Consider the following 10561-nt stretch of genomic DNA (forward strand, 5'->3'; position numbering starts at 1 on the left):
AATTACATTTTGAGTACCGATTTATTTTACCGAGATTATCTATAGGTCAAATTTTCGCAAACGTACGATTAATTGATACCGTCTGCGGATAACATATTGATTCAAGTTTTATCCGTTATTGTAACCTTGAACTTGACTAGCGTATTCGTTGGTCCTGGGGAGTGTCTGAAGGCCTGTACCAAGTGCTACTGTTGATCCATGTAACATTTTTCTATCGTTTTTATTAATAACACACAATTATGGATCCCGCGGTCTTCCCGGAAGAGATTTGGATTAAGATTTTATTATACTGCGATGTACCTGACATTATCGCTTTCGGTAGCACCTGCAAATATTTAAGGAAAACGTCGGACACGGATTATCTGTGGTGAGTGAATGCTAGGGTTAGGTTTATGCCAAAATCAGAATGATTCCGACGAGATTTATAAACGATTTATGTGCTCGAAAGCATCGCGCTTTCGTTCGCGAAAATCGGATACACTGATAATCGTTTACTATCATTTTTCACAATGAGATTGAAATTTTTTAAGTGCACATTTGAAAGATCTAAATATGTCATATTATTGTGATTATTATACCGGGAGCGAAATATAATCTCTTCTATTTTTAAGACGGTTTTGTATTATTTTAGGAAGATGAAATGGCTGCAGTTGATTTCAAAAGTACATTTTAGATTCCCAGATATAAAATGTCTGCAATTACTCAGCGTCAGCTTCAAAGCTATGTGCTACAGATTGCATATGGTAATAACATTGGGCGAGAACGCACCTTTTCCGAAATGTTACCACTGCAGTGGCTACACTTGTCAGAGAAATTGCGTAGAAGGTTCCAGTGCTAAAGTGGTGATCGAGATTGGCAATAAGTATACATGGGTCATCACGCCAAACTTTGGATTAAGGAGGCACTTCTCGATGTTTGGCATTCCAAAGTATAACAATAAAACTCATATGGAGCAAGTGCAGACTCAAAATGCTCCAAGCAGCAGCACACGCTCCAAGTCTGACACAAAGTCGCTAGCAAAAAGATTGAAATTATTAAAATTATCGGAATTGGCGACCGCTAAGATTCCACGGCCAAGCGGACCGTTCTGCGTTTTCTGCAATCCTGTGAAACTGTACAGGGAAAAGCGCAGATTAATCACGCATCAAAATGATCCCATGTGTTACACCAGACCGAACCCTATTTATCAGAAGCTCATAAACGGCTACTGCACTGACACAGTTGACGTTTTCGGTATTCCAAATGTGGATGTTGTAAGCCCGGCAGAGGCATTATTATGCGAGGGCACGTTTCCAGTCCTCAAGACCTTTATCGATCACTTGTTTCATCAAATGAGCTTGACCGCAACGCTGAGAAAGCCGAACACTGTACTCATGTTTTGTGAACCATTGGCTATGCATCCCACATTGAGAAAACAATTGTTACATTATTTATTCCAAGAAGTTAAAGTAGCGAGGTACGATTGTATTAACATCAGTAGTCTGTTACTTTTGTATTACATTACGTTTGTATTATAAACATTTCAATATCCATATATAAAATCTTACGACTAAAATTATTGCAGGGTATGTCTGGTACCGAAACCTCTAGCAGCATGTGCTATGTTGGACGTGGAAACTTGCGTCGTAATCGACAGCGGTGCTCTTAGTACAACGGTAGCAGTCGTAATCGGAGGACGGGTTATACCGCAACGTTGGAGATTGCTGCCCGTGGGTGGTTGGCATGTTGCTTATCACTTAAAGCAAGCTATGCACTGGCAACCAAAAGAATATCATCAAATTCCTATATCCTACTTGGATGTTTTGGCTGTTAAAGAAAGATGTAGACTGAGCTATAACATAAAAAACGAAGAAAAACGCTTTGGACAGAAGGCGAGAGAACATATTAATCTTCGAGTTGATAGTTACGCGGATTATAAACAATTTTGGGTATATATATATCAGTTTTATGTATATTATAGCTGAAAAAAAATTTAATTTTACTAACAACTCGCGCATTTACGAAAAAAATGTATTAAACAAAAATACCATTATTTTTAGAGAGTTTCTCTAGGGCCAGAGTTGTATATAGCTCCCGAAATGATGTACATCAGCCTCCGTTTGCCCGAAGTTATAAAAGATGTAACGTCAGGATTATCGGAAGATATAATGCACGATTGCCTTTCACATATTCTACTTACTGGCGGAAATACGGATCTTTCGGGTTTCGAATTAAGGCTTACCAAGGATCTACGTGAAGTGTTGCCAGAATATAGCAACATTTTAGAAGTGAGGAGCTGTCCTGGAACGCATAGTTGGAATGTCGCAATGGGATCTACATATGTGCCTTTAGCTGTGCATCCTGGTAAGCATAGATAATTTTTGTATATATTTCTGTATATATAATATAATTAAGTATAAAAATATTTATTATATATGTATAGTAACAATGTATATGTGATAATAATGACAATGAAAAAGCATGATATTAAATCAGCAGAAAAACATGAAAATCAGAAACATGTTTAAAATGCATTAAAAGATATAAATATACAATAAAATTGAAAAATATTTGAAAACAAAAATAAATAACAGTATTATAAGTAATTTATTTCGAAATTAATTATGTTTTAGATAAAACCCCGCCGGAATACATTGAAGGTAATCCATTTTGGTTGTCACGAGAAGAATATGTGTTGTTCGGATGTGAATCTCTGGAACACAGTAATGAAGGTATAATAGCTGATACCTTATAATGTGAATGCCTCACTTATTAAATAATTAATTATAAGATGCACGCGCGTGGTCGCGCGCATCTTCTATTTATATAAAAATAATATGTAATGACAGGAAAGTAAATGTTACCATCATTAAGTATATTTTCTCTTATATTGTCTATAAATTGCAAAAGTAATTTAGATAGCTGAGAAGGGGCCTCAAACATTCCAAAATATAACTATCATGTTCACTATCTAAAGGCACCTGAATATGTTTCTCTCAAATTTTGCTATTTAAAATTTATTTATTAATATAGTATGTGTAAAAAGTATATAGCAAATGTTCCATTTTGATCTACACAGAGTGAAATCTGTACACCAAACAAAACAGGGCATATGGAAGTTTATATTCTTTGGGTTTTGCGTTTTGAATAATATTGCCCTATTCTAGATGCATTAAAAGTCGATTCTTTAAGCTCACTTTGATTTTAAAAGAAAAGTATATTGTAATAGTATATATTGAGATGAATTTTTTTACACACACATATACACATATATACATAGAGTGACTGTTGTGCTTATGTTTTATATAAAAAAATGTTTTATTGTGTAGATTGTAAGGAACATCTTGTATATATGCTCTAAAACTGCCCCTCCCCCCCCTTCGTCCCCTGTATTAACTTTGAAACTTATAGCATTTAAATTATCAAGCATATTACATAAAAAAGATTCATTACCTATTCATAGTATTTTAGAATATCATGAAGCTTTATATAAAGCTAGTTGATATGCCAGCTGCAATGGTTTCATACATTTGTTATTCTAATTCTATCAGGACTATCATTCTGATACTATTCGGTGCAGTGTTACATGTTGATGGTGTAAATGTTTTAAAGCTGCAGTAATATAAGAAATTTGGTGCCATCTGAGCAATTTTAAATTATAAAGCTATTACGTTTATGTACATGTAGCACATAATGCAATGAGTTGTTTTGTAAATATAGTATATATAATTGAGCGCTGCTTAAATTAAAATTGTACAAATTTTAATAATGTAAACGTCAAACACGTATTATATGCAGTTAGATATAGAATATTTCCAGAAATTGTTCACTATTTCGTACATTTATATCACAGAAATCTTGCCAAAAAAAGTATGTGTATGTTAACAAGAAAAAATATATAGAAACATTTCTAGTCACCTTAGATATAGATTTAAATATATATTCAATAAAAAAACAAAAAACGAGAAATTTCTCTTCCAAGACGAAATAAATGATAACACTAGCGACTTGTAATATAAATAAAACAAGGAACAATGAAAATCTTTAGATTATATTATAATTCATTAATATATACGAAGATACTGTTATTCTATATAAATATTTGGTGCTGTATTTAAGTTGCTTATATGATGCATAAAGCAAGCGACTTAACAATACCATACTAACATCAACAATGCATATGCTAGGTATATATGTTACAATTCAATATTTTCACAAACTCTGGCATTATCAATAACGATTTATCAAGAATCAAATTGTGATGAAGTAGTGAGAGAAATATGTTTCTGCTTATTTTGTACATCTATAATTTTACATCTTACCTAGTACACCACAATTTTAAATCTTGTTTTCTTTACGCAAGATAATGCGCTGTAGTATAAATAATAAATCTCGTATACTGTCATTTAGAAGTAAACTTTTATTATCTCACAAAAAAAATCAATTAATAAAACTGCACAATCCTTGCTTTTTATTAAATAACATTATTGATCCGTGATAAACAAAATACATTAAACAATCCAATGTTATGAAAATGTTCTTTACAGTTTTACAATATTCATATATAATGTAGTGTATATCTTTAAAGCAGTTAAAAACAATCCTAACTCAATGCTCAATAGGTTGTGATGTTATATTGTTAACATATTAGATGACTAATAAAGTTCATGTTTACAGAGCTGTGCATATTCTGTCAAGAATTCTGTGATTGGTTCATTGTCGAAAGTGTTGAGCGAAGCTAATATTATCTACAGGATACAATGTTTTGGCAAATTGTTGAAATTGTAATTTTATGATGCTTTTCATATATTGCTAAATAAGCCATAAATGTGTCTAAGTAGATAACGTTAAAATTTATTATATGCTTTCAAACTTTGCTGTGAAACTCTGGCTAGTTAACGCAATCTGTGGGTGATTTTGGTTTTGGAATCTTATGATAACGCATGCATATTTATCCGAACAAATACGAATTAAAGAGAAGGAAAGCTACTTCAAAGTGTTATTATTTCCACATGTTTAATTTTATAATATAAACTTGGCACAACAGCTTCAAATACGGTATAGATATGCATAAGATATGCATGCCATTCAAAGATAAAATGTATGCATAAATGGTGTTTCTCTCATTGTCAGTCCATTATCCATAAAGAATCATTGCTTTTTAGAATGTTTATATTTTAAGGAATAAAATCTTCGTTTATTTTCCCTATAAATATTTAATTACTCTAGGAAATTGTATGAATTTTATCAGTCATCTAATGGTTTATGCAAATTATATATACATGTATGTAGTTTTCAATAATTGTTAGTCTTTTCGCTAAAAAAAGAATGCAGTAGAAAGTTACTTCTCACATGAACAAAAATAATTGTGCCTATATGTTGCTACTTGATAAAATAATGCAAATATATAGAAACAATCTGTTATATATTAATGCAATAAATAACTTTCAGTCTGAATTATGTAACACATATACAAGTAAATAACAAGATGCTCATATATTCATTAAATTACATATTTTTCCCTGAAATAACTATCTCATCTGCATTCTTTGAAATCTTTTTTTCTTTTTCTTACCTCAATAAATCAAAATAGCAACTTAACAACATGAAGTCTTTGCCGGTTCTGCCTCGACTAGATTAAAATCTAAACCACCAGGTCTAGCAAATCCAGTTTTGATGCCATCCCAACCATCCTCTACTTTGTATTCGCCAGTTTGTATCCTATTATAAACTTCCTGCGTAACCGCTCGAAACGCTTCTTCGACATTTATACCTGTCTTTGCACTGGTCTCAATATGATGTACACCATGCTCGTCGGCAAACGCTCTAGCTTCTTCCTTTGAGACTTCCCGTCTACCACCATTAGTTACTAGATCCAACTTACAGCCTACCAAAGCGAATACAGGACGATGTGGCTCGATATGTCTGCGCGCCTCCATCATCCATTGTGGAATATGTTCAAAGCTTGCTCTATTACATACATCATATATGAGAAGGGCTCCCACAGAGTTTCTGTAGTAAGATTTTGTAATTGACCTAAGAAAATAAAAATACTTGATATTTATCTCTCGTTAGTCAATAAGAATTAAACAAGCAAGTGTATGAAAATCTGTAGTGTGTATGCGTACAAGAATGTACAACAAAAAATTTATTATTTACTACATTTTTCAATATGCATAAAGATTTTATGTACCTAAATCTTTCTTGACCAGCTGTATCCCACAATTGTAATTTTATCCTTGTCCCATCCTTAACTTCTATTAATCGTGCAAAAAAATCTACGCCAACCGTTGGATCTGAAAGCTAAAGTTGAACAAAATATTAAAAAAAATTTCTCGTTTGTTTCTTGTTCCTAATTGCTATATCGTAGCATTTTATAAAGTACTCCATTATATATAAATAATATTATCTGATTTTTCCATAAAGCTAAATTTTATTTTTAGTCTCATAGAGAAGGAGCCATCATATTTATTATGACAATCAATTAAAAACTATGACAACTCTTATTCTTATATTCTTAATACTAATCGTGAAATTCTTTAATCACATTATTATGCAAACTATGATGATGCAATTCCTTAATGACGAGTTAAAGAATGATATGCAAAAATACAGTTATTCAAAAAAAAGGAAACAAATACAGCTCGAGATTAAATAGTACTTAAATATAAATATAAATACTAATACGTCGAAGCTGCAACACAATGGCACACGAGGAGAAACTAGCCTAACCTATTTAAATCATCAAACACATCATTGCAGTAATTAAAATTGATTTATAATTGGAGCAATACGAGCGATGACTTGGATTGTAAATTAAGTGGACTTTGTGAGATCGAATGTTAGAGCGCTGCGTTAAATCACGAGGACAACAAGAGGGAAAAAAGATAGCGCGTAGCAAACATTCCTAATGGCAGCCCGTTTTGCGTGTCTTGCGTTCGGTCGTTATTCGCGAGGAGAGAGTCCGCGTGTCAAAAGACGATCGTTCTTACCTCTGCGAATTTGCCGTCGGTGAAGTATTTAAGGAGAGAACTCTTGCCAACCGTACTGTCGCCGATCAATATCAGCCGAAACTGATAATCGAAGAGAGGCTCTACCATCCTTGTTACAGCGCCAAGCGTCTGCGAATCGTACGCCTGATGCTGTTATTGTTGTATAGTATATACGTCGTTAATCGGGCGCGTGCGACGTCCTTCAACAGACCTCGCGCATCCCTCGCACTTCGAACTAGCGTGACTTGTCGAGCTCAGCGCGTATAGAGCGACACAGCTGATCGTGACATCAATCATCGGAGTCTCGCGATTATACGCGACTGTACATACACACGGGAGAGCTCTCCCTTCCTTACTTTACTTGACACCGTATATACTTCGTGTACAGTCGCGTATAATCGCGAGGCATTATTATTATTATTATTATTATTATTATTAATAATAATAATAATTATTTATTATTAATTTATTAATTTATTTTCTTACGTCTTACATGAATATAATGATGCGGTCCGATGTCCCATGGTGTGGAATATATGCGCAATACGGAATTTGCGGAACGAAATTCGTCCAATTGCAGACATTCCGTTGATATGTATTTTCTACTGTCCCATGGAGTTCTGACGTCATTTATCAATAACGTTCACGCATATGTGCCTTTATTGCGTGATAAGGGAATTTTTAGTTATCCAAGTAAGTATTTTCCTTATTAATTTCTGTTGTAATGTATTTATCACAGAGTATAGAATTATTTAATTTTGTGTGATATGTATTTGAATATTTAATAAGCTTTTACCCTTGAACGTATTCTTTGATCGTTTTCACTGTTCATCAAGTGCAACGGGATTTACGAGGCTGTTTACCAATATAAGTGGTACAACGTGGAGCTGAAACAGGCGAGGAATCTACTGATTATGATGATTCAGGCCAAGAGACCGCTGTACCTCATCGTAGGAAAGCTCTTTCTTATGACGATGGCTACGTTTTGCGGTGTAAGATCAGCTTTAAACTCTAACACATCATTATAATATTGTCATGAAAAGATTCTCCCCATTAACATTCCATAAAAAAATGTAATATTAAAGATATCTTGCGGATATTTAAAATTAGAGATCCTAAACAAATAGTAAAACTTTTTCTATCATAAAAATATGAAAGAATTTTTCATAAAATATAAAAGAATTATAATAAAGTTTTAAAGAGTTATTTTCTCTTTTTTCTTACCATTCTGTCATTGTTGTCATAGTTTCTACTGTACGGACTTCTTTATTATCAGAATTAGGGAACTGCCCTTCATGATTGTTTTTGCAAAGTTTGTGTAGTGCATCGCATTAAATCTTTTAACATTATTCCCGTTGTTCTCTCTCTTTTCTTAAAAAAAAAAAAACAAAAAAATTATTGTTATAATAATAAATCCGTTTTATTTTGAAAATTAAATTAATTTAAAAAAATGTAGAATACTTATTTGAAATCCTTACCTAATTTTTGATTTATTTTAGATAATATATCAATCTTGGTTTTCGCAATTTATTTGAACTTTCTCATTTATTTTATTCGACTTTTTAAGTTTTCTGCTTATTTCAGTTATTTTATTTTTATAGTTCTTTTCAAGTTCCTTTGTTTTTTAAATTCATTTCTATATTTTTTCTCCATTTTTTAGATCCCATTAAAATATTCTTCGACTACATCTGCTTATACATTTAAAATGTTATTTGGGTTTGCCATTTTCTAATATTTTTTTAACGATATGTATAAACAATATCTGTAACAATATATAAAAGATTTTAAATTGATTATATTAATAATTTATAAATAATATAATGTGTCTTACTTACATAAGAGGCCTCTCTCGACTGAACGCACCGTTATAACTGTTTTTTCTTGAACGGAACATGATTCTTTTTGTTATTTAATTTTATATTAAATTCAAAGTTTATCCGTGAAAACATGTTGTATTTGTATATACAGGATGAACCCAAACATTTCGACCAGACTTGGAGATTTTATAGGAAATTTAATTCTGAACAAAAAGTTTCCTATAAATATGAGTCGAAAAATGCTTCCTTAAAAAGTTAGCGCTTAAAAATCTCTGAAATCACAGTTATTTTATACATTTTTACAAATATCAGGGAAAGTATGCGTTTTTTAACAAAAAGTACCGAAACAAAAGTTGTAGAGAATTAAATTATTTTTCAAATGAGATCAAAATGATTATAGTACGTTTCATAGGTTCTGAGATAACCAGTTTGTACAAAAAATTGTTTTCTTGGCTATCGACGGTAGAGCTTTTTAAAAATACTCTTTATTTATGCTTCATTATTTTTTCTACATTCATCAGTAGTAATTCCACTAATATGTTGTTTTCGCCTCTCCGATCGCAAACGCGTCGGGAGGTTCTGAAAGTAAAAATACCTCGTAGGGGTCGTTTGTCGTGCGAGAGGGCCCTCAGATGCACAGCTTACAATTAGTCTAATATATTCACATACACACGCGCGTACACTCACGCACAAATTGTACATAAAAATGTTGTAATATTAAGAATTGTCTGGTTCGTGTCCGCTAATTATACTGATCAATAATAAACGATCACTACTTTATTCTCGCTTCTAAATTCTCACAAAATTTTGCACCGACTTACTCTCTCAACGTTCGAGACTCGATTCATCGCAGGCCGCGCGAAGGAATTTCGGTTTCCTCGCGGAGGGACCCTTGACATCCCCGATATTGCCTAATAAGGCAATATCGTGCTATCGCGCAAAAAAATTGTTTACGCGAATTTAGAAGCTTCGGGAAGCTTTTGCCTCAGTGACGTTGATTACACCCAAGGGCCCCGTCGACAGCCCAACAATGTTCAAGTGCTTGAATAAAGTTTTCATGGATTGAAAAATATTTAAATCGTTTGTATGTTCCAAACTATTCCAAATACGTTATTAATATTTGTATCATTGTTTTTATTTTTGACTTGAAATTTATAGTGTGAGCATCTGTATCTTTTAAATTTAAAGAGTGATCAATACAGTTTATTGTAATATTAATAAAACCTGAAGACAAAAAGTTTATGAAATTTTGTATTATTTCTTAAACTACCGATCGATTTAATAACATTCTGCAATTGATACTGCTAAGCTTTACGACGGATTTATGTAAAATATTAATAAATTTTCTTTTTGCATCTCCACATCTACACTTGAATATCATTTGGTGACTAAAAAAATTAATTTAATAAATTAATAAATTAAATTAAGTAGAACATAATATATATATTTATAATAATAGATCATCAACGTCTTTTCTATAAGAAATTAGATTTTTTTCAAGAGTCAAGAACATGTTAAATTTTCTTTAGAATAAATACGAAAATATATTTCATTTAGCCTTATTATTATTATTAAGTTTGTAAACCATAAAACTTATTAAGTATTATGAAGAATAGAAAATATCATTAATTATTATTGTAAATCTGTGTGTTTACATTGTGCTTCTAATTACAAGACAAAAAATCTTGTTACATTTTTTTTCTCTATTACTATTTAATAATTAGACAGTAATTACAAAAATTTTGGAAATAATAGAGATTTTCTCGAGATAAA

The 10561-nt window shown here is 32.0% G+C and overlaps 2 protein-coding genes and 2 long non-coding RNA genes across 4 annotated transcripts; 1 reads left to right on the forward strand and 3 right to left on the reverse strand.

Moving 5' to 3' along the window:
- Positions 1 to 50: 50 nt before the first annotated feature.
- Positions 51 to 3867, forward strand: LOC115241193. Its single transcript, XM_029816843.1, has 5 exons — positions 51 to 367; positions 632 to 1456; positions 1565 to 1928; positions 2040 to 2343; positions 2613 to 3867. The coding sequence occupies exons 1-5, from the start codon at positions 240 to 242 to the stop codon at positions 2732 to 2734; spliced, it is 1743 nt and encodes a 580-aa protein (XP_029672703.1). The 5' UTR covers positions 51 to 239; the 3' UTR covers positions 2735 to 3867.
- A 514-nt stretch (positions 3868 to 4381) lies between these two features.
- LOC115241151 (ras-related protein Rab-39B) lies at positions 4382 to 7351 on the reverse strand. The gene is made up of 3 exons (XM_029816753.1): positions 6972 to 7351; positions 6173 to 6282; positions 4382 to 6015 (listed from the first exon to the last, which is right to left on the reverse strand). The coding sequence occupies exons 1-3, from the start codon at positions 7077 to 7079 to the stop codon at positions 5577 to 5579; spliced, it is 657 nt and encodes a 218-aa protein (XP_029672613.1). The 5' UTR covers positions 7080 to 7351; the 3' UTR covers positions 4382 to 5576.
- A 260-nt stretch (positions 7352 to 7611) lies between these two features.
- LOC115241152 lies at positions 7612 to 8463 on the reverse strand. The gene is made up of 4 exons (XR_003884867.1): positions 8450 to 8463; positions 8196 to 8342; positions 7768 to 7858; positions 7612 to 7687 (listed from the first exon to the last, which is right to left on the reverse strand). It is a non-coding gene; the product is annotated as an uncharacterized LOC115241152 (long non-coding RNA).
- Positions 8464 to 8701: 238 nt separating this feature from the next.
- LOC115241166 lies at positions 8702 to 9862 on the reverse strand. Its single transcript, XR_003884869.1, has 3 exons — positions 9384 to 9862; positions 8807 to 9060; positions 8702 to 8733 (listed from the first exon to the last, which is right to left on the reverse strand). It is a non-coding gene; the product is annotated as an uncharacterized LOC115241166 (long non-coding RNA).
- Between the last annotated feature and the right edge of the window lie 699 nt (positions 9863 to 10561).

The sequence above is a fragment of the Formica exsecta genome, unplaced genomic scaffold (genome assembly GCF_003651465.1).
Source record: "Formica exsecta isolate Colony F162 unplaced genomic scaffold, ASM365146v1 scaffold47, whole genome shotgun sequence".
Taxonomy (NCBI): Eukaryota; Metazoa; Arthropoda; class Insecta; order Hymenoptera; family Formicidae; genus Formica; species Formica exsecta.

Coding starts and splice junctions, on each gene's coding strand:
- LOC115241193 (XM_029816843.1), top strand. CDS start 240: ATGGATCCCGCGGTCTTCCCGGAAGAGATTTGGATTAAGATTTTATTA. Junction 1,457..1,564: donor CAAGAAGTTAAAGTAGCGAG/GTACGATTGTAT, acceptor AAATTATTGCAG/GGTATGTCTGGTACCGAAAC. Junction 2,344..2,612: donor GCCTTTAGCTGTGCATCCTG/GTAAGCATAGAT, acceptor ATTATGTTTTAG/ATAAAACCCCGCCGGAATAC.
- LOC115241151 (XM_029816753.1), bottom strand. CDS start 7,079: ATGGTAGAGCCTCTCTTCGATTATCAGTTTCGGCTGATATTGATCGGC. Junction 6,283..6,971: donor CCGACGGCAAATTCGCAGAG/GTAAGAACGATC, acceptor GTTCAACTTTAG/CTTTCAGATCCAACGGTTGG. Junction 6,016..6,172: donor GCTGGTCAAGAAAGATTTAG/GTACATAAAATC, acceptor TTATTTTCTTAG/GTCAATTACAAAATCTTACT.